The 24,726-nt window shown below is 39.8% G+C and overlaps 1 protein-coding gene across 2 annotated transcripts in view; it reads right to left on the bottom strand.

Annotated features, from left to right (window-relative positions):
* The window catches only part of ablim2 (actin binding LIM protein family, member 2), a 75,620-nt gene that overhangs the window by 38,516 nt on the left and 12,378 nt on the right, over positions 1-24,726 (bottom strand). For both annotated transcript variants that reach the window (XR_007880307.1, XM_051375309.1), the window contains exons 3-6: positions 11,774-11,957; positions 6,355-6,467; positions 5,927-6,053; positions 4,334-4,427 (exon numbers count right to left, since the gene is read on the bottom strand). Coding sequence is in view for 1 of the 2 variants with exons in the window: in XM_051375309.1 (XP_051231269.1) it covers positions 4,334-4,427; positions 5,927-6,053; positions 6,355-6,467; positions 11,774-11,957 (518 nt within the window). In the remaining variant the exon portion in view is untranslated. The remainder of the gene's footprint in view (positions 1-4,333; positions 4,428-5,926; positions 6,054-6,354; positions 6,468-11,773; positions 11,958-24,726) is intronic.

Raw genomic sequence — 24,726 nt, 5'->3', positions numbered from 1 at the left:
TGGACATTCGAGTTGGTTTGCTAGATATGACCAAGGCCCAGAACTAAAAAAGGGAAAGCACAGTTGAAGCAACCCAAATTACAATCACTCTGACAAAACACTCAATACAGAGTGAGTCATAGAAAAACCAGAAACATCCCGCAGATAGAAACAGATGAAAGAGCAGGGGGAGTTCATAGATAATCAGAATAGTTATAATTAGAATACGTTCTTCTTGAAATCAAACATCTTAAGATATTAGTTGAAAGCAACTGCATTTCTAACATTTATTGACTCAGATGTAGCTTAACTATGTCATGTGATGTACCTCAGTACATCTTGAGAACAAATATTATTGGGAACACTACAGAAGGCTGCAGATGAGCAGTTACATATCTGTGAATTCACATTATAGACACTACTGCTGATCATACACGGTCCAGCCACATTCTAGGTTTCCATCTTGTCTTGTTTAAGGAATGAGGTAATGAAAGTAGAACAGAGGTTAAGGAAAAACCTGCCTTGAGCAAATAACACAAGACCACTCCACCACTCAACACAAACACACACACACACACACACACACACACACACACACACACACACACACACACACACACACACACACACACACACGTGTGTACAGGTGCTTTTAGTCCTGCTTCACGGACTTTGGCTTCACATACTATAGGGCCAAATAAGGTGGTATATACCTGAGGGCCCAACACAATCCTGTAGGAAATGGAAGTGGATGATGTCATTTACACACACACACACACACACACACACACACACAGAGAAACTCAGAAACATGCTCTCATCTCATTTCTTATGTTTCCGCTGCTCTCCAGATACTGGAACCTGATAGGTGTTTATGAGAGGAGAGACTGTGAGAGAGCGTCACGTGATGAAAGAAAAGAGAGAAAGTGAGAGAGAGGGATTGTTGTTTGTCCCTATAAACCTGCTCTGTTGTTCCGAGGTCACGGCAGGAGCTTCTAAGACCCCCTGTCTAAAAGCTTTCTTCCTCTCCTCCTCCTCCTCCTCTCATCCCTCTCTCTGCCCGAGGAGAGTATCCCGTGTCCCATCCCTCCATCACTGCAGAACAACAGACTGCTTCACTAAAGCCACACTCCCCCTGCTCTGGATTTCTCCCTTTCTCATCCAGCCCTGTCAGTTTCTCGCTCTCACTCTTATTGTGCAGATTCTTCTGTCTTTTCTCACCCACTGCTTCACTTTACACTCACAATCTATCACTAAAACTCAGGGCATTAATATTAATATTCTTATAGACAACCAGAAAGAGGATTATTAATAAAGTGTATGCAAACTATGCCATTTTATTAGAACATATCCACAGTGAGTTAAATCCTATTAAATAATGAATGCCGATTAACTTATTAAGCACTATATTTCCTTTCTTCAAGCCCTCTTTTATGCAGTTACTCTATTTATAGTTTTCTTTTCTTTCTTCTGTCGCCTTGGCTGACTGACTTTTAACTGTTAAACTGTATTTCTTTATTTATAATAGCTTGTTCATAATGAAACAACAGAGCCAGTTATCTGTGTAATATGTTGAAAATTCTACAATTCTCACCTTATTGATAGCCTGTATCTTGGTCTTATTATTTACATATTTTTCTACTATTTCCATATTCTATTCTAGTCTATTTTCCCGGGCATCACATTTTCATCTTATATTAAATACCCAGATTTGTTGACGTTTCATGTGATTGGTTTCTAATTAAGAACTCTGCCTCCCATATGTGCTGGGTTTGCTGTAGTTAGACTGCAACACGTTGTTATTGCTGCTGTAGAAGAGAATCTCAACATGACTTTTCTGATTAAATAACAAGGTCAATAAGTCTTGAGCCATGGCTTGAAGTTTCATAGCGGTACGGGCTGGCACTATGTATAAGCGGAAAGACCAGTAGCAGAGTGTGTAAAACCAGTGGTAACAACCCTGCAAAGGTAAGCCTAATTAAAAATAACCTCTTCCAGCAATCTCAGCTACTGATATCACGATCCACATCACAGATAAACAGAACTTCAGCCAAATTCATTTCATGAAGGCAGCAAGAGACGTGTTATTTTATTCAGCATGGCTGCATTAAAAATGAAAGCAAACCCAATCAATATGTTGACTAGCTCATGTAAGGGCCTGTATAACATCCCTACAGCCACTTAGAGTGTTAGGGCTTAGAGTGTTAGGGCTAAGTACTTTACAACCTTCCTTTACATTACTTATTTTGCTGTTTTATTGTCATTTATTCCTATTTTCTGAGTTGAATCTTTGCAACATGATATTTCCAACCCTTGGACAGGGCAGAGAACCTCGAATTTACTTTATTTACCATTTTTCTTAAAGCAAAATATAGAAATTGGGTCTTAAAATTGCTATAAATTCCCAAACTTTGTGCAAATTTATAGGTAAAAGTGAAATAATCTCACCCCAGTGTCAGATTGTTGGCCCCATTTCACAGTCCGATGACTACTTTGGTCCATTTGAGTGTAAGATGCAGCTGCCAGCATGACTTTCTTACTCTAGTTTTTGCTTCCCCACATTGTCAAAAGTTACATTCACAGTGGAGCTTTCTCTTTCTCTATGTTTCTCCATATAGTGTTCACACAAACTGAATCAGGTCATACGAAAGCACGCACACAAGTCTCACACGTGACTTAATGACAGTGACAACCTGGCAATGACGAGTCTAACACCTCCTATCTAATTGCACGTTTAAAAAAATGTGAAGTGTTAGACGCTGATGATGTTTTGGAAAGGGATGAGAGCTGAGTGTGTCATCTGTCCTGTGGCTGTGAATGTTTTCTAGAACAGGAGGCTGTGTGGCACACAGAGGCAGACTGGTACCTGAGAGTGAGTGACAATGAATGGATGACCTGCCTGAGGGGGAGAGGTGGAAAAGGGAACAAGGAGAGGTAATATGTTTGTGTGTGTGTGTGTGTGTGTGTGTGTGTGTGTGAGGTCAAAACCATTATCCTACAGCAAAGAGAGAGAGAGAAAGAGAGAGAGAGAGAGAGAGAGAGAGAGAGAGAGAGAGAGAGAGAGAGAGAGAGAGAGAGAGAGAGAGAAGAGAGATTGTGCTGAATAGCAAAGCTGGGCCAACAAGAGAGCAGATCCTGGTTGGCTGGTTATTCCCTGTGGACTGACACCCAGCAGGCTGCAGAGGGACAGATGTACAATCTCAGCTGAGCTCACCCTGTTAACCTCTCACTGCTGCCCTGTGCACCACTCTAACTCTGCTCTAAAGCTACACATGAAACAGAGCTGGCCCCAGGTCTGTACATACACAGGTAAAAGCACTTTCTCATGTATCTGCATTAGCAGTGTATGAGAGCTGATGAAATTTTAATGATGGCTTTGGGGAAATGGGGTCAACTGGAATCAGTGTAAGTGGAAATACGAGAATAAAAAGTATGAGGGATATAAAATAACAGGATACATTATGCAAATATAATTACAGTAGAAGACATAAAGAACAACATGATAAACAATGCCATTTAAAGGGGCACGCCTATGACTTAATGTTGCACTTTCATAAAGTCGGGGGACTCAAGAGAGACAGTCAAAGCAGCAAAGGTTGAGATATCCTGACTTTTGGTCCCGAGTATGGGTAAAGCTTCCAAAATTGCTATATCCTACACTTCCCATAATGCAACTCGATAGCATCTTTCTTTAGATGCCAATGTCTTTTCAGCTTTTTGTACCCAGTTTGTACTGCGGGCTATCTGAAATAAATCTGTAGTCGCACAAACTTGCTCTTTTAGATTTTTAATCAAAGAACTAAATATTTTCAAATTTCAAAGTTTAATTTCCACTAAAGCTTGACTCCATGCTGAGTTTTACTTCCAGAACAATACATGTTCGTACTGTCATTTGTTGAATATTACACAGTAGTATCATTTGTATTCAATAGCCATGCAACTCTTCCTGTAAGCTCTAGTGTTTGACATTAGTTAAGGGGTTAGGCAGGTGGGTTGCGTTCAAGTTTATCTGAATGAATTTCATATTTGTGTTCAAATATTGAAAAGGTTTCAGCTTTATGTCTGTGTATCTCTCTCTCTTTATCTAGCTACAGTAACTAGCAAGCCAGAAGCTAGTCTTCGTGTATTCATTCGCTTTCTTATCTGTACTCATCTGTAAATGGATACTACAGTCATAATGCCATGAAAAGATAAGAATGCCATCTTTCATTCATTCATTCAACTTTGTTTATCAGTGTATTCTATTCATGAATCGGTCATTATTCTATCTTTTTGCCTATTTCCTACATTCCTCCCTTAGTACCTCACCCCCAGTATTTCCTCTATATACAACCCATCAGTGCTGCCATGTTACCTCCAGGACTTTTCCAGTGATGTACTTCTTGCAGCTCTCACACTGGATGCCAAACATGGCGTGGTAGTCCATCTCACAGAAGGGGATTCCATCCCTGACAGGACAACACAGGACAAGTCAGCAGATCAGAGGCAGCACAGGGCATCGGATTCACTTCACATCACACAGGAGACAGCTCAGAGCCTCAGAATCCTCGGTGCACCCCGTCTGAGCTGACAGCACTCAGTGGGTGCTTAGGGAAGGTGCTGCAGACATCGAACTATGATGACAGAACTATATTTGGATCATGTGTAAACATTTTACACCACATATAAAACTATAAACACTTTTATAGCAATTTACAGCTCTAGCATATTATTGCAGTATAAGACTGTATTACAATGCTTTTAGCTAGCAATGTATGAAACATATCAATACATTCTGTCAAAATATTGATCAGATCAGTGCTAATTAGGGTTGTTGCCTTCTGTCTTAGCAGCATATACTCTCAATTCAATAGTACTGTAAATTTTCTGATATTACACCATATGGTTAAGATTTAGTTAGATCTAGGCACAGAAAACATTGGTGAGGTTATGTTCATGAATTGTGTGTTTCCTTTTCTGAAGTAAAAAATCAAAACATTCTTGTAAAAATTGCAGGGTAAAGAAATACTGTTATTTAACCTTGAATAAATTTAGTCAAAGCATCCATATGCTCAGATCAGAGTAGTATTTATGTAGTGAATATCAAGATGTTAATGACCTTTTTGGAACTTGGAACCCTTTCAAACTTACCTAAATGGTGGGACCTTGGAATGATCTTCAAAAAAATCAATACCCCACTAACCTTAGATAACCATGATCACCCACCTCCCTGCTTCAGATTATTTTTCTGTCTCATCTGTGTTTTGTCCTATTTAATTTTAATTTGTCTGTAACATGACATCATTGTAAATTAGGTCAACCTCAATGGTTCTTTGAGTTTAAATAAGGGTTTGAAATGAAATTAATTCTTGGTCTGACCAAAAACTGACCTTATTAAAAGAATATTGCACAGATAAGAGGTGTAGGTATTTATCCTACATTTCTTTTCGGTGAATCTCAACTCCGGCCCCTCCAATAAGCCTCTATCTGGTAAGCAGTGGTCTTTATACACCGATCTGCCATAACATCATGAGCACTGACAGGTGAAGTGAATAACACTGATTATCTGGTAATCATGGATCCTGTCAGTGGGTGGGATATATTAGGCAGCAAGTAAACATTTTGTCCTCAAAGTTGATGTGTTAGAAGCAGGAAAAATGGGCAGCGAGAGGATTTGAGTGACTTTGACAAGGGCCAAAATGTGACGGCTAGACGACTGGTTCAGAGCATCTCCAAAACAGCAAGTGGTCATAATGTTATGCCTGATTGGTATATATTGGACACTATTAAGTCTGAAGGAAAAGTCAGAGTCAAAGAAAACGTAGAATGCTTTACATTCAGACAACAGGAAGTTTTACACTAACTATCTGATAATTGGTTAAAATGCAGGATCACTTGCCATTGAGACAATAGTATGAATGAAGTAGTGTAGTTACAGCACTGTATTTCTGAAGCCAGGCTGACTTACTTGCTGATGTACTCGGCATTGAGCACCTTGTTGCAGACTTTACACTTGAAGCAGCCCAGGTGCCAGTGCTTGTCCAGGGCTACAAGAGACTGTTCATTCTTAAACGCCTTCCCACAGCCACAGCAGTCTGCAAAGAGGAAAACCACATGAAGGGACATCAGTTGATATTCGATCAAAAATAATACTGAAGCTGACTTTCTAGAGTGGAAGAGTTCCCTCTACAGTTCTCTGGTTTCATTAAGCAAAACGACGAAAAAAACATTGGACATTTTGGTTTCCTGAGAGTGGAATGACTTAACACAATTTAAGAAAGTGCCAATTTAAAGGACAGGACAGAACATTACCATAACGAGCAGTGTCATAAATCATAGTTTGCAGGGTGCATGATTTATGTTTCAGAGAGAGACAGAAATAAACAAAGTACTGACTGTGGACAGCCTGAATGGGTGCAGGGCTGTTGGCAGGGAGAGGCTGGGTACACTTTTGGCAGATACACTCCTTCCCGTTAAATGTCACTCGGTCACCGGCCGGGAACGGCTGTCTGCAAACAAACAGAAAACAGACAGAACATCAGATAAGGGCATTGGCTGATACAGTTTGTGCATCCCAAAGCTTATTTAGGCCATCACTGGACAAAACTGTATTGGGTGACTCAGCAGGGTAGGGAAGTTTTACATTGCAGACACATTCCTACAATCCTCCCAGACACATGAGGTGAAAACAATAATAATATACTGATGACTAGATGTGGTCAGGGAGGAGCCTCCTTCTTATCATGAAGCAGGAATATTTAGTGGACATTTTTAGTTAAAGGGACAGACTGTCCCAAAACTGTTGCGACATGTTGGACATGGCCATAGCCAGGACTTTAGAAATGCTGATCTCATATGTCTTTTTTGTTTGATTAATGTTTAATTCAATATCTTGCACTTTATAGATTTTATATATATCAGCATTATATTACCCATCAAGTAGTAGTAAGTAATTAGTAAGTAAGTAAAATTTGTTAAAACTGTTCAGCATGAAACAAATTGTCATAGGACTCTTCACAAGATGACTCACTAATACTAAACTAATATCCCAATAATTGCTTAATTTGCTTTTCCATCTATTTCAAAATTCCACCTCCAGTCCTCCAGGATGGTTCTTCTGATGCAATTTAACATGAGGCTTAAAAGAAAGACAGTTATTGATTACAAACACAAGATATTTGTGGACAGACACTGACTCAATCTCAGGACAGGGAAAAGTTGTAACAGGTGGTAGGATTTATTCGTAGAATGTGTTAACCAAGTTTGTTTTTAAACATTTAGAACTACTTTAATTTTGTTTAGTGTTACGTTACACAAAGCTTCTTTGTGAGATGGTACAGAATAGTAAATAACAGTGTCATCAGCCTAAAAGTGGATTTTGTATGATGTCGAACATCAGCTAACTAAGCTTGACATGGTCCCCAAACTGAACAGTAAAGTACAACCTTGTTCACATTCAGAGAGTTAGATTCATAAGCTTAATTTTGTTCTGCCCAATAAATGTATGCTTCCAGAGTTTGTGTCAACAGCGTGTGTTTGGCCCTTTCATGTTTCTACATGACAATGCTCCTGCGCTATCTTTGGAACCAGACAATCCAGTTTATGTTTTTATGAGACAAATGTATCCATCTAGTCGGCAACTGAAGAAGAGCGGCTTAAGGCTTGTTGACACTGGCTTCAGCATGCTGCTAGGAAATTATCAAATTAGTTCATTGATTCATTCTATTTTCATTCACCAGCCAAAATTCCTTTAGAGACAAATGCCATTATACTGTTAGGAGGGACAATACAAACACAATGAAGCAACGTTAATGCCTCTCGGCTGTTTGCACGTGCTGCTCCAGCACAGCTGCTGTCACTGAGTCAAGCACAGAAGGAATGATGATTCCTTGGCAGAGGAGGCTCTGACTGGCTGCCACGTGCTGCTTCCTACAGCTCAGAAATGCGATATCAGAGCTGCTGTCACACTGTCACAGCCAGCTACTCACATATAAACAGTCACAACATTTATTTTTTAAGGTTGATATATTGAGGCTTGATATCTATTTTAAAGTCTCACTCACAGTATATAGTTTGGCCTGTCCCCAAATGCAATGTTTATCTTGCATAGCCCTTTTTAACTTTTACATTTGTTTTATGTATTATAAACATCTGCTTTTTGAAAGTGCTATACATATAGCAATTCTTTTTTATTCATGAGATTTGCAAATCTGAACTGATGCCATGAAATGTTGTCCAGACATTCACTGCGACCTGATGACTGGAGATCTTTTGACCTTTCCTCTAGTGCCACCATAAGGCAGAGTTTTGATTTCGTTTGAGTCGTGGTCTTTTGACTAAAATGCTATTTAGTTTTAGTCATATTGTAGTAATCTGAATGGTTTTAGTTATAGTTGACTAAATATTCTAAGCTTTAGTTAAATACATATACATTCAATTTAATCAACTAAAATTAGTTTATTTAAACGTTTCTTGAGAATTTCCAAACTCATTAAATACTCCTGGATGAAATGCCTAATATGAATAATAAGATCAATTTACGATCTAAGATCAGCAACTTCTTTAATCAGTACAGGACAGTGGTGGTTTCTTTTAGTGTATTGTATTTTGTGTTTAGCAAAAACACACTGACTTAGTTGATAAGTAACGTAAGCTTGCATCTAACCTCCACGCAAAGAGATTTGTTCTGATTGGATCTCTTCCCAACTTTCCCCTCCCTAACATTTTTATCTAGTTTTCATTTGTTGACAAAATGTCGATAGATATCATCATTTTTGACCGATTTTATTTAGTTATTGTTTTCATTAGTGAAAAACTGTTGTTGACGAAACTTTGCCATGACATTGCCGTTGGTTCAGAGTGAAATGTCTCAACAACTACTGGATGGACAGATAAGAACTCTGGTACATACATTTGTGTCCACCTCTGGATGAACTCTAATCACTTTTAATTAAGCCAAAAATACATTTGGTGACCGAACACCTGCAAAACCAATGGCCTTCCCTCAGCTGTACTGTGTTTAGTGCTAATCATCAAATGTTCGCATGCTCACACGCTATACTAAGACGGTGAACATTACCTGCTAAACATTAGCATGCTAGCAGTGTCACATGTTAACATGTTTAAGTTAGCATTTAGCTTAAAGCACTGATGTCCCTTAGTAGGTCCTACAACCTCACACAGCTGCTAGCATTACTCTTAGTCTTGTTTGTAAGTCAAACTAAACAATCCTTCCCCTCCTGGTCTTTAATTAGGACCAAATACACAATTACTTGCATGTGTCTGCTTTGTATGGCAGAATACAAACAAACAATAGTTTATTGTGCCTTGTTACATGAGAGCTTAAGTTTATTTCACTCATCACTGTCAGGTTAGAGAATCAGAATCAGAACAAGAAATACTTTATTGATCCCTGGGGGGAAATTGGTTTGTTAAAGGTTTGTTGACTCTGCTCTGAAAGAATGTGTGCTGGTTCTTTTAATTCCATTTCTTTCAATTGACGTGTTTAATTGAAACTGAGTTCATTTAGATGGAATTTTCTTTGTGTTTTTTCTTGATGCATTAGTGCATCAGTGTTGATGAACGTGGTGTATGTAGAGAGATTAAGGCAGATTAATACATGTATTGTTGCAGTTGCAGGTGAAATGTGAAGTAGCACCTGCATGCAACAGACTCACACACGCAGACAAAAACACAAAGAAACCCAGACAGTGAGTTAAAAACAGAGATAGATTACTCTTGATGAATTATTGATACTGTGACCATAGGACACACAGACACAGCTGAGTCTGAAGTCTAATCTCAAGCAGCATTTGCTCTCATTCTCTGCAGCACTATTTTTATTTTCTGCACAATAAGCCTGTGTGTTTTGCCACCACAAAAGCGATATTTGTTATAAAAGGAGCACAGGAGTTTGATGATCACATTACAAACCTCAAATGCCACACTGGAACATTCTGATCTCAGGTTCAGCATCGGGATCACCGAGGTATGATAGTATGAACACACACATGCACACACACACACACACACACACACACACACACACACAGACAGAAAACCCACCCCCAGTTCAAAAGACACTTAACACTAGCTGTGGGAATGGGCTAAGTGGCCGCACAGACTGACCACGCACTTAGAATTCCTGCCTGAGACAGGCTCCCATTACCTTTTCTAGGCCTGAGAAACAACACTGGTCACACACACACACACACACACACACACACACACACACACACACACACACAGCATACACATGGCTGCAAACAGGTGAAGATTCCTGTGACTCACAGTGCCACGTGTCTTTCCTATATTTATACGTGTGTATATTATAGTTTGATGTAAATGTAACCCACACCATAGGGGTCTTGCTGTTGATGATATGTGTAAAAGAAACACACTGCCAGTGTGATATCTTCCTCTGAGAAGCTCAATCGAAATCCAAAAACATCTATTTTGGGTCATGTAAAAGTCCACAGTTGGGCCAGGCAACACAGTAAGCCTATTCAGTGCTGACACAGTATGTGGCTGTCTCTATGTTAACTCACTAATGTAGCATTTAAATATGTTCAAGACCTTGTATGACCTTCATAATGGTTCAAGGGTCAGGGTTGAATGTAAAACAACTGAATGAAATACAGGTGTGCATGTTCCTGTTATTAAAAGCGTTGTTCCAAGTGTTATTAAATGCAACAAATGTGGATAAAGCTGTACATTAGAGGTGTATGCTGAGGTAGAATGGAGATGTTTAAGTTCTGTAAAATGCACGTCAGAAAGCTTCAGTGCATTCAGAATGTTCCTGCCTTCTTCCTTACCTCCACACACCAGTTACTGAAGTGGGAGTGATTACCACGTTGTCTTTTCTGAAAATTGTCGGACACAGCCCTGGCAATTCAGGCGTCCGACAATCCAACAAACACATCGGTTGAAGCATGCCGAGGCCTTTACTATCTGTGGTTGAGCCAGGCAGTTTTCATGAGGGTGGCCAGGCGGAGGCCAGTACTCATTTTGGAGTGGCACAGAAATTGGTATCTTGTTCAGTTTCTTCTGCAGGGCATGGCACTGTACGGAGGTTAGATTATAATGTTTGCCTATAAAATAAGCTCTTGTGGATGTGCAGGCAATAATAGAGAAACAGTGCCATTTCATTTATTTGTCACTATCATCACATCAGCTTTCACTACTTTTCTAGCTTGAACCTGAATTTCAGCTGTTCAGTTCCTCTGTTTCTGTTCATCAACAGTTTTTCTCTGTCCCTGTTTATGACACAATCAGAGCATTTGTTTACCATTCATTTCTATGTGGAAGGAAAGTAGCATGAGTCTAATTTCCCCTCAGACTACAGCAGTGAGTGAGTTGAATGCAGAGTGAGTTGGGCAGGGGCAGTACAATGGAAAGGGCGTGCTGATGAATAGCGCCTCTGGTGGAGCTGCAGCAGTAGAGACATGGTTCAGCACAAGAAAATGGCACAAAGTAGGGTGCTGTGTGGGGGACCTGCCGCTGCCCATGTTTACAGTGCACCAAAAAGCTGGAATAAACCTCCAGAAGATATAAGACTTCCCCTGACTTTGACCTTTAAACCCAGATTAAAACATGTTCTCCTTTGTCTAAACCCTCAGCACTCAATACCCACCTTTCACTCCCATCCTGAACTACTATATAATATCTAATACCTAATATCTGCATTTATATTGTGTTTTTAAAGCATTATATACAACACTTTGATGTGAAGTCAAGGAAACAACTGCAGAGGCAACTAGATCACACGTAAATGAAATATGGTTTTGGACCCAACTTCCCACATCCTGTTTCTTACTTGCAGGAGGCGCAGACGAAGCAGCGGGGGTGGTAGGTCTTGCCCAGGGCGGACACCACCTCCCCCTCGATGAAGTCCTGGCAGCTGAAGCAGCGAGTCCCGTACAGTCGCTGGTAGTCCAGAGTACAGATGTATTCACCCTGTCGCACAAAGAAGCCTCCCTGGGCCAGTTCAGTACCACACACTGCGATAAGGTCGAAGAGAGGGAGGGAGGGAGAGAGGGAGGGCAAAAGGGTAAAGCAAGGAGAGAGGGAAAAGAGAATGGGAAAAGGAATTGATGGACAGAAGAAGGGGAAAAAAGAAGAGTGACAGATTAGACAGATTAGATGAAACTGAAGACTGAACACATTCCCCTGCAACATTAATGGCTAAAGGTTTTTTAGGTTTGCTATCCCTTTTTCTTGGTTATGTTTTCACTTACTGCAGCTAACTGACCACAGCATGTATACAGTAAGTTTTATTGTGTTGTTCTTTTTCTCTTTAGGTCCACAAGCAGAGTGGCTGTAGGGATTGCGATGTCGGGCAGTCCAACACTTTGGCCTCAGAGAGCTGATAGCATGGTGCAGACATTCTGACCAATACTGCTGCTGTGATGGAATAAAGAACATTTTTTTACGTTTTCTTTATTGCATCACTTTCATATTTCCTCTTTATATTACCATTTTATGGTGTTTTATATCATCATATATTTTAATTGTGCTTGTTCAGTATCCCTTCAGTATTTCATATCCACTGCCATATATTTTGCACAAATCTGTTTTAAATTAATTTTATTGGCATTCTGCCTGCTTTATGGTTATATATATGTGCCCTATAGAGATTAACACGTATGATTGCATATTATGGTTGTGGTTATTTCTTTACTTTACTTAAATTTCAACCTATTTTATATAAACTTGCACTTCTATCTTTATAAAGTGCTTTCTAAGTAAAATTATTATTATTTCTATACCATACAATAACAGGCACATGCAGAAAGAAACACACACCTATTTATAGACATTTATTTGAATAGTAAAAAATAAGAGGAGGCCTTGTGGTGAGGAGAGCCAGTTTGACACGTCTGATTGTATTCCTCCACCTGCTTTAAGAGCCAATAACATCACACTGCCAGAGTGTGTGTGTGTGTGTGTGTGTGTGTGTGTGTGTGTGTGTGTGTGTGTGTGTGTGTGTGTGTGTGTGTGTGTGTGTGTGTGTGTGTGAAAAGACTGCACTTTGTCTGTTTGTCTGGCTCTTAACAATGCGTGACAGGAACTCCAAATCACGTCTCCTCTCATGCACACACAATGATTACACACTGTAACCATGGCAACCACATGACATCACAGTGCAGCCACACCCTCAGGGGAAACCTCGCTCTCTTTTTCCACTCCTTTAGCAAAAACAATACCCCTCCTTTCTTTCCCCCCATTCTTTCTTTCTGGAAAAAATGACAAAGATAAAGGAGAGATGTTTGTGCTGGTTGGTGTCGCGCCCCGGGACGGCTCAGTGAACTTGAACACACACACACACACACACACACACACACACACACACACACACACACATGCATGCTCTGTCTCAAACTTTCAGGGATGTGTGAAATCATGAGGTAAGGCACATTTGTGGCATGTGGGTGAGATCACACAGACATAACATATGCTTTTCAGGACACACGTGTATCCTTGCAGGAATGTGAGAAGGTATGAGGTGACACACGTACAAAATGTGGAAGATCACACACACACACATAGCCTACTATAAAAACTCACACACACTCTACAGAATGGGCTCAGACACGCCCAGGCACAGTGGCAGCTCTCATTAAGGTCTCCGTGTGAACTGATGTCCATGACACTGGACCAACCCAGGCCAAACTGAAATCACTTAAATCTGGTGAAACCAAGCTGTGCAAATAGCAACCCTAATGCTACATATACCAAATGGCTTTACTAATACACAACAGTGCTTCTAGCTGAATGCTAATACCAGCATGTCCACCTACTGCTCCAACTACAGCCGCAACGATGAGTCGACTAATTCATTAGTCAGTCTACAGACAAATAAATTGCAGACTTCTAATGATCAATTTATTATGAAAGTATTTTTTTGCATGCAAAAATGGCAAAAAAAAAGCTGTTCAGCCTCTCAAATAAAGAGAATTCCTGCTTTTCTCTGATTTATATCACAATAAACTGAATACCTTAGATCCTGGACTGATAAAACAAGACCTTTAAAGAAATCACCTTGGACTTGGACAAACCAGGATGGACATTTTTCACTATTTTCAGACATTTTATAGACCAGGCAATAAATCTAGAAAATAATCCCCAGAAAAATAACAGTTAGTTGCAGCCCTAGCCCCTACCCCCCCAAAAAACAGATTTCACTTTCTTCTTCTTTCTTTTTTTATTTTTCAAATATTGGTCATCAAAAACCTGTAATGGTTGCACTTTGTTGTTGGATGTCCTTGTTTTGGTCTAAGATTTGTTTGCAGTACACAGAACAGCACTGAATCTGTCTTTTTAGTCTAAAGAAAGCACAAATCCTGAAGTCGGGGCTAAGTTGTCCTGGTTTTGTAACTTTTTTTTCTCTCTAGTGTTAGAGGCAATGTCTCGCTGTGATGTTGCACAGCTGCTTAATGTGTGAGATCAAGCTAGTCCCTACAAGGATGAGAGAAATTTGAAAAGTGACTGAGAACATCCACTGACATACAGTGCGCTGATGTAGACGTAGTAAGGTTTACAACATTTGGAATGTCGAAATTCACATTTAGTATTTTGTATTTTCTTACTTGTTACGTAACAATCAAACTCTCCCACCCTTTTATCCCCTTGTAAAAACTTTAACTGACATGTTGGACAACCTTTCTCCGGTATTCGCACCATTTCACTTTTATCAAGCCCTCACAGGGGCTACACAATGCTAATAAAACAACCACAACAATACGGACAGGAATGTTTTCTCAGGAAGTGGATGACATACTTTCCAGCGGCTGCTACCGGCTCCCTTACATCCGGTTCAGATGTCTGGCAACCAGTCCCGAATAAGATAATGTTTTGGGCTGATGGAGTACACACCAGCAGAGTGGAAAGCTGGATGGATGGATGGAGAAGATACATAATACACCCAGAAAAAGGGTTGCTAAGGGCTCTTTTGTCAATGTCTGATATAAGAGTCAAAATGAAAAATAAAAGGTGAATTCAGGTCGTTTTTTAATTTTAAAGCACTCTTTACAGCACCATAACTTTCCAACGAGGAATCAGTTGCTTTTGGCATGAGACTTGGCCTCGAGTCAAACTTGCTTGGTAAAATCCCAGAACAATAAAAAAAAAAGGGACACAGGTCAGATTCAACGAGTCCTGACTTGACTGTTGTTCTGAGTGACTTTAGACTTAACTTGGACTTGTTTCAGATGACATGTACTTGATTGGAACTAGAACTGCTTGAGACTTGAAAATGAAATGTTTCTGACAGACCTGATACCTGATTTGGACTCATCCTAAACAACTTGAGACTTGTCTTGACTGACTGGGGCTTGACTGGAATTGCTCTGACACGCTTGAGAATAGAATTGATTTCCGGCTTGACTTGGACTTCAAAAGAATTAAAAACAGCTCTGCTACTTAAAGAGTAACAGAGAGCTCCATCAGAGGCTTGACTGCTGCTTCCCATCAGTAGATCATTCAGTCCCTGTATATTTATACCTGCGCTGCCGGGTGACTCATAGACTCCTCCTCTTACTGTATTATAAGTTAGTCGCTTAAGCAGCTCAGCAATCATTTTATATTATTCCTTCCATCCACACTACAGCAGCAAGGTGCATATACTGCACAGCAAAGCAAAGTTACTGGTAAACAAGCCTCTAATGCAGATCAAAAAGTGTGTGTCTGAGTGCATTACATAAGTGAGAGGAAGAGACAAGATGCTCTTTCAGTTTTGTCCCTCATCACTAATGGAAACTGTCAAAGCAGTCTTCCTCTCATCCCTCTCTCGTTGCTCTCATCTCTCCTATCCATCATTCCCTAATCCCTCATTCACGTGGGACGTGTTAAAAGGCAAGGAGAGGTTGAAGAAATGAAGCAGAGCCGGATGTCGAAGTCAGTAAATCGGGTTTAATTGAGTTGGGACTGAAGTTCACTTTCAAGTTTGCTCTGACAGAAATAGTTCAACAACAGACTGCAACCAGAGAAAAAGAGAAGTTCTTTATGAAATTCTTTCTTCACTCGTTGTGATGTGCCTAGCTGTTTTAAACAGGATTAAAGTCAGACTGAAATTAAAATGTTTTTTGTTAAGAAACCATTATAATACTGGTGTTTCTTTTGGCCTGTAATTACCAGAGGGAAGAAATTGTACTTTTGCTCATTTTTCGGCCATGATAGCAGCCCCTACATTAGTGTTCTCCAGGGGTCATGAATTGATGTTAGCTCTTTTTTGGTTTTCATGGAGAATTTTGGTGTCTGAAAGGCATTCCACCGTTACAAGGATAACATTATTGGGTAAACGTGAATACTTTAACAAGCAAATAAACGGTAAAATTACAGATATAGTGGGAAAATACAAAAGTCTAAATCAGCCTTGAACCCTGCTCAAAATTCAACTGAATTTTATACAACAGCGATTTCATTATTTTGAAACCATTCCATCTCCATGACAACAGAGGGTGTGTGTGTGTTAAGTGTGTGTTCACCCTGCGCTCGGGCCAATGAGATCATGATGCAGCTAATTAGTCGTTTTGTCCTGAGACCCAGCCGAGGAGAACAGAATGTGTTGGGCTACACGCCTGCAGCGAGATAAAACTTCCATGAATCACAAGGGTTTGACCCTTTGAACTGTGTGTGTGTGGTGATGGGGAGTGTGTGTATGAATAGATCAGTGTGTGTTTGGAGGGCAGTAATGACTTCCTGTAACAACACAACCCAGTAGCATGGAGATGTAACTTTAGAACCAGGAAAATCTTAAAAAAAATAAAGCATCACTTCAACTTAATTCTACATAATTACAAGCAATAACAGTGCTAACAGGAATACTGTGCTTCTCAGGTTGTCAATGTGATGTTGGTATAAAGGTTACACTGCGGTAGGAACCTGGTTACGACATTTTCCAAGGCTAAAAGGCAGATTACTTAACAGGAAACTGATTACTTCCATCTCTGAAGGCTTATCTCATGCACTGTGAAGCCACTTACATAATGCGAATGTACTTAGAGGCTCTCGGAGGAATTCAGTGTGCTGTTGAATCTGCTTCCTCCACACTGGAGGATCTCAGAGCCAAGTCTGTTTTCTTTTCCTTCAGTTTAGCATGTAGACTTACCGAGGAAGTTACATGCTTGAATGGATGGATATGCAACAAATGTGCCCTGGTGTGATTTGTAAATAAAATATGGTGCATCTGTTTTACCCATGTACAAACACAGTCTCGGGAGAAAGTGGTAATGGATTTGTTTGTGGAGTTGGGAAACTGCAGTAACTCAGCTTTACGGAGCGTTTCAGCACCTTTCTGCCAACATGGTGTCTCAGTGGTTAGCACGGTTGCCTCACAACAAGAAGGTCCTGGGATCAAGTCCCTATAGCTATGGAAAAGTTCTTACTGTTTTGGTTCAGCCTTACCACTCTCATCTCACTCGTTTCCAGCCGCTACAGACAACCAGTTAAGCCCAACCAACAGTATACTGTCTGCAGAGCCACAGACAGCAGACAGACAAAGTGAGCGACTAGCTTGTAAAGAAAGCAGAGCATTTAGCAGATAATGGGCCACATATTTTTCACAGGAGTTGGTGGTAGTAACCAAAACAGAGCTAAATCAAGGAAGTCGCTAGAAACATGCTCTGAATGAATGCTTATGTTGCTCTGGGTTTGCCATAAGTCCGACCTGTGATTCCTGACTTTTTTTTTTTTTGTCCAAATGACCAAATAAATAATGTTACTGCAGTTTTAAGTCAACAGTCTACCAGTTTTAATTTTAAAAAAAGGGTTTTGTACTAAAAAAGTTCAGGTATGATATCAAAAAAAGTATTATCTTCCTAAATTGATATTCGGCCCTATCTGACACACAGATATTCTTATTTTACATACATTGTGTGTGTGTGTGTGTGTGTGTGTGTGTGTGTGTGTGTGTGTGTAAGCTACAATCAGTCTAGCCCTCCACAGAGGAGGAGAATATAGGCTACAGCACCATACAAATGAATTGAATTTGCATGTCATGTAAGATAGATGTAATTTGGCCTAATCCAATCCAGCAGGCCTGAGTGTGCTTTGGAGGATTTAAATATACAGGCACATCCAAGACGGCCTGTCCAGTGTGTGTATGCGAGTGTGTGTGTGAGTAAAAATGTGTCTTTTCAACACGCTGCACCTCCAGAGACATTATTTACAGACATGCTATGGTGTCATATAAAACATATATGTGCTATTGCCGCTGAGTGTGACCTTGACTCTACCTCATGTTTCACAATGACTTCCACTGTGCATGTGTGTGCGAGCGTGCGCAGGGATAAATATACATGTGCTATGTGCTTTCTGCTATGAATGTGGGACCTTGACTGCACCTCATGTTTTACAATGACTCACCATCAATGTGTGTGTGTGTGTGTGTGTGTGTGTGTGTGTGTGGTAGGGCGGGGGGAGTGGGTGGGGTGTTGTCATTAACTTGTCTATTCCATGACCTTGACTATACAGTCTTAGCCTGCTGGCATTGATCTGACCAGCTATGGGACCCTATTAAAAATATATATATTCAAGGTTGATGTTTCTGACAGGTCAAATGGAGTCACAGTGCTGCAGACTCCCTCTACACTGGCCTTAATTGCAAGCAGGCATCTAATGAGGCAATAAGCAGGGAAGGTCTGTCTCTTGTCTAAATTACTGTGCTCCGCTATATCTCATAATACGCCTATTGTTGAGATAAGTCGAGATCAACTGTCAACTTATCTCATCCTATTTAGAGGTAAACCTGAAAATGAGTGCACTCAATATGTTGCTAATAAATCTTCAAAAGGGGGTACAAGGAGGACATCAAATCACACCAATTACTAAAATGTCAAGTACAAGTACTGTAAAATTTCCCCCCCGCCCCATAAATGTGTGGCCCACCACCTGGCCCGATGACGAACACACACTTACACACACACTCTCCCTTGGCTCTGTTCTGGTCAGCCTGCTTCCAAGAAGGAGACAAATCCAACAGCCAACACCCTACTGAGAACATCACAACCATCTGCTATTGTAACACAACTGATCTGACCACCAGGACTTCAACATGTGGCCAGCAGGGTGTATTTACCAAGCTGACTTCCAGGAAGACACACACTCTGGATAGTTGTACAAAAACAATGCAATCCATAAATCTGTCAAAACCTCAAAGGAAGACTGACTGTGTGAAATAGACTGAGGCAACACTGTAATTTCACACTACACACAGTAAACATTATTGTAGCATTCGCCAAGTTCTATTATACATACAATTATAATCTTTTTAGGTAAATTGTCTACATTTCTCAGTAGGAAAGCAACACTATACTACTATACTATAGTAAACTACTAACTGAGTCTGACAGCTCAATCTAGACCTTGAAAACATATAGTAGTGATTCAAGGTCTTCATTGAACTGTAAACTATCAACTACAAAACAATCTACTGTTCTGTCATAGACATGCAAGTCATGGTCGTCGACCTGTGCACACACTGGCATTGGACATAAAAATAAAGCACCACTGAATGTTATTCAGGGTTTTGCAGAATCATGAAGTATTGACGTCCCTATCTGTGCGACTGTGTGAACTAGAGAGTAAGTAACCTTGAGTTGACTTTGCATCATCAGCAATATTCTAAAATTGCTACCGTTCGAAGAGTAAGTAGTGATGAATCTCTACCCGAGTGGGACTTGGGGAGTTCATTGGACATAATGTTGTTTTGGACCTAAACTGTCTTAAAAATGTACTGTAAATGTTGTGTATTGTACAGTGAAACATTCAGCAGGTAGCATCCAACGTCTTGACTCAGATAAGAGCAGCTACACTGACAAGCCGGGTAAATCATGAAACACTCACAATTTTCCCAAGAGTATGATTGTGTTTTATTATTGATGAGTTCAACAATTAATTAAGTTTATTTCAAAACATTAAACTTAACCACCATTATGAAAATTCAATGCTTTACTACAAAATAAATACTATAATATGGTAAAGAGAAGTCTGAAGATCCGCTTGCTAGCTTTCAGAGCTTTTAACCCATTTTATAGTCTTCATTCAGCATATAGACATGATAAGGTGTCATTATGTGACCTTCTGGACCTTCAATCACTTGACAACTTGGTCTTATATGAGGTGGAGGTAGTAACCACTGTCTCAGTTCAAGGCTGGTCCTTGGCATTAAATATGGCCTTGGTCTCTTCCAAATCAAACCTGTGATTGGTTCTGGCCTGGTGTTCTCAGACAGCTTTAGTGACCCAAAGCCTTAACCATTTCAGTAATGTAGTGTTGGAAGTAATGTCATGAAACACCATTTTCTTTCTCTGTGAAGGAACCCAGATAAAGATCATGCCATAACACCTAAACCAGCTCAGTTTGTTGAATTTCCCTACAACTGATGTCAGAAATCAGGAATTTGGAGGAGTCAGAGTTTGGCATCGTGAGCTCCTAAGTGACATCCACCGTCTCAAGGCAGAGATAGACTGTATCTTTAAGCAGAAAGCTTGTTGTTGTTTGTTGATGCCACATCCACGTCATATGGGAAAAAACTTGGCAGACTACACCTACTTCATGAATAAAGCTGTTTTCAGCTTTATGGAGAGGCAAGTGGAGTGCAATAAAAGATACCACTCCTGTGTTTCTGAGGGTGTGTTGTTGACTGCTTGTGAATATAGTGTGAATGACAAAGAAGGAGTGTGTGTCTGATATAAAGGAATCTTTCCATTCCAGCTCATATACTCTGCATTTATAAGTTTTCATGCAGGCTTGCCGACATTTGGGTGTGACCACATATTTTCACATTTGAGTATTCTCTGCTGTATTCAAATGCTATTCGGATGATGTGATGGCCCTTCAGGGAAGCAAAAACAGATTAGGGATAAAAGTCTGTCTGAGTTGTTTTGCCAGGCCATTTTGTCTGCAGCTCTCTGCTATTGATGGTGTCTCAGTGTCAGTTTAAAGGCGTCTGAGAAGCAGACATAACAGGATATACAGAGACAGGCACAGTTGGTACCTAAATAAAACACACTTCCTCAAGCGCACAGCTTTCTGTTGACGACAGCGACCACGGAAACAGCCATTAGTGCTCATCAAATGCTTCAAAGCTTAAGGCTGCAATGTGGGATTTCTTAAAAGTATATCACATGTCGACAGCGGTTAATTATGCTTAACCGAGCTGAATCTCGGTTCAGGACAAAATGAAATCAAAAATACAAAACTAAAAAAAAAAAATAAAATTTTTTTTTTTTTTTTTTTTTTTTTTTTTTTTTTTTTTTTTTTTTTTTTTTTTTTTTTTTTTTTTTTTTTTTTTTTTTTTTTTTTTTTTTTTTTTTTTTTTTTTTTTTTTTTTTTTTTTTTTTTTTTTTTTTTTTTTTTTTTTTTTTTTTTTTTTTTTTTTTTTTTTTTTTTTTTTTTTTTTTTTTTTTATTTTTTTTTTCCCTTTTTTTTTTTTTTTAATTTTTTTATTTTTTTTTTTTTAAAATTAATTAACAAATTAATAAATAAAGCAATGCACTATTAGAAGGTAGTAGCAATTAACAAAAATATGTATTTAAACTGTTTTCATCTTAAAATATGGGGCTTTTGAGGCCCCTGATGGTCTGCTTCCAGGCTGTCGTGGGTCATTTGATGAACTGTTGGTAATGTATACCAGTAAAGCAAACCTGTAACTCAACTGAAGTTATAAGGCCCTTCAAGACACATTTAGCAAGTACATGACCCAGTGTCTATTATTCCGTTTCTATGGAAGCTCTGAGGGGCGAGTGAAAAGAAAAGGTGAAAAAAAGGTTTTGCCAGAATTATCATTTAATTCTTTCTTTCTTTCTTTCTTTCTTTCTTTCTTTCTAGATTAAGGTTCCTTCATTTTATTTTCATCTCTGAAACAGGTGGGAAAAAATTTGGGGGTGAATTATTTTTTTTTTCTCTCTTAATTTAAGAGGCTGAAGTGCACCACTACCACATGTTCTAAATAGTAATAATAAATAATTATACCATTCACTCAAAAATATGTCACATTGCAGAAACTAAAAATGTTCTAACTACCATTTAATTGTTTCTTTACTTTGGCTCCATCATTTGGGGCCCTCCAGCAGGTTAATCCAGCCATCTTTAAACAGCGCACTTAAGTGTATATGTCCCTAAAAACACTGAGGCTGTGTTTACTATTAGCAGCCCAGAGCTACCTTGATATCCAGCCAATGCTAAAGAGGCTAACATTAGCACAAATGAATCCAGTCCTCCTCTGTCCTCGGTGTTAATTACACATGGCTAGCTGAGCGTTGACGGTTCCTCACTTCAGACCTGGCGCCGTTATCCTACTGGCTAACACCCAGGCTGGTTGTAATTGGCACTAATACAGCAATATAGTCCGGGGTCATGGGCTTGATTCTCTTCCAGGTTAATCTTGCCATCTTTGATAGAGTGCAGTTGGTCAGAGGTGAGCCAGTGTGTGTGTTTCAGGTCTATAAATCAAAGACTAGAAGGGAGAGATATTTCACCTGATTTTATTATCAACTGATATCCATAAAGAATGTGCTAAGAGAAAACTTCTAAGTGATCGCTGTACTGTGTTGAACTTGGCTGCGGACACGGAGTCAGATGTCTTTTCATCTCTTTGATGTTCAGGTTTGAACTGCAGATAGAGTAATATGAGCCCCGCTCAGCCTGCTATGGTTTATTTTATTTCCATCCCTGACTTTCAGATTCCTGTCAGTCCACATCTGGATGTTTTAATAGCAACCCTGCAACCCCACCCAACCCTCGCAATGCCGGGATAATCAGCACTTTTAATAACCCAAATGAGTTGGAAATTCAATTAATGCAGACATGCTTTAGATTTATGGATAGTTGGAATAGCCAGGCGTTTTCTGTGTGTACTGGGTGGAGTGAGCAGCGCTCTAATAACTCTTCTGCCTGTTGCGTCTACGTAGTGTTAATACACCTCCTGAATGCCTGACATTAAATTAGCCAGCCCCACACTTCCAAATTAAGCTCTTTAGAAAGCAGGCCAAATAACTTCATCAGTGAAGAAAACATGCTATCTGCCTTTAATCATGACCTCCAGTTACTGCGGAATGATGACTTTCAACTATTAACATCTGATGAATTGGTATGAGTAATTTGTACGTGTGACCCGAGGCACGTAATCATCGTAATTTGCTCAGTTCAAACATAAAAGCTCCTCATGAAAAAATAAACCCGGCTCAATTAGTAAGGCATGAGCGTCTCACTCTTTAATAGTTGCCCAATATTAAACCACAACAGAAGTCATTTTCTACTCATCAGGCCACAATAAGAAGTAGCCAATTAATAATTGAATACAGCCACAGTGTGTTTTTACACTACTACTACTACATTTTCAAATTCTACATACTATATTATTGGCTTAAAGTAGTACCAGCACCACAATTTAAAAATACTATACTGTCAACCAATCATATTCCATTCAGCCCTCAGGACACTTTGAGGCAAGTGAAGCTCCATAAAATGGAAGTAGAGTACCTTAATGTCGACTCCAGTCCAGTACATGACATGTTTGTCAGGGGCCCTCTGCTTCAACACATGACGCTGTAGGTATCCCTCTAGCGTAATTTCTCAATGCGCTGGCCGTCAAAGTCAGGTGACGGTGTAAAAAGAGCAAGAAAGTCTGCATATGGAGGTGGTGGGCTGGATAGATGGCTCAAACAAACACGGGACCTTTCCCTAACCCTACCCACGTATTGTGTGTTTCTAAACCTAAGGAAGTAGTTTTTGTAAACCTTTATTTTGAAAGTCTGTCTGAATGTTGCATATTTATTCTTGCTAATTGACTGCAACTGTGTTCAAGCAGAGGGCCACTGACCAATTGTCATTAATTGACGAGTTGGGAGTGAGAATGTGTTGCTGCTGAGGGTGGCCAACAATATATAATAAACACTCCTCATATGTAAGCCTACAAGCTGTTCTCTAATACTGTAACTGCAAACATTAGCTAGCCAACCAATTCACCTCACTTTACTCATTTCTTCAAGAATTGAAAGCAGCTGATCAACTAAGGAGCCAGAACATTTGAAGAATCATTCCAGTTTATTAAAACTCAGGCCTGTTTACCTCATCTGACGGGAAAGATGGTCCAAACTATGAAGATAAAATGTAATAAATGGGATTATCCTTTAAGATCATGCTCAAATAAGCTGATCATTAATTGCAGTTTACTAATGTCATCATCACTAATGCATCATGGGTTTGCACATACTCTGCTCTTCATCCCTTGTTCATAGAGTTAAAGACGGAGGAAGAGGAGGAGGGTTGTAGAATGTACAGACAGGGAGTCTGCTGGCTAGCGTAATATTAAAGGCGATAAACTCCAGGAAGCTGCCGACATTGTAGCGACCCCGCTGGTAGCCTAGCAACCAGAGTGTGTGTTGACAACAACAGCCGCCTGTCACATGGCTCGTGCTGAGAGTGTGGGCTGGGAGGGGCGCAAACACACACTATAAAGTACAGTCACACACAAAATAAGAAAAAAAATCCTACACCCACACCCACCCACAAGCACACACACATATAGAACACACTCACATGTCAAGTATCTGACACTTGCAGCCACACACCCAGAAATACACGCACGCACGCACGCACACACACACACACACACACACACACACACACACACACACACACACACCAACCCCCTCTCCCATATACACACACATTCATCCACACAAAATATACACACACAATGTAACACACACCTATCTCTGTGTCTACTGAACTATCAATAACATTATAATAACACATGACTTTCCA

The sequence above is a fragment of the Dicentrarchus labrax genome, unplaced genomic scaffold (genome assembly GCF_905237075.1).
Source record: "Dicentrarchus labrax unplaced genomic scaffold, dlabrax2021, whole genome shotgun sequence".
In the NCBI taxonomy this organism is placed as follows: Eukaryota; Metazoa; Chordata; class Actinopteri; family Moronidae; genus Dicentrarchus; species Dicentrarchus labrax.
This window is presented reverse-complemented; position numbering and strand designations above follow the sequence as displayed.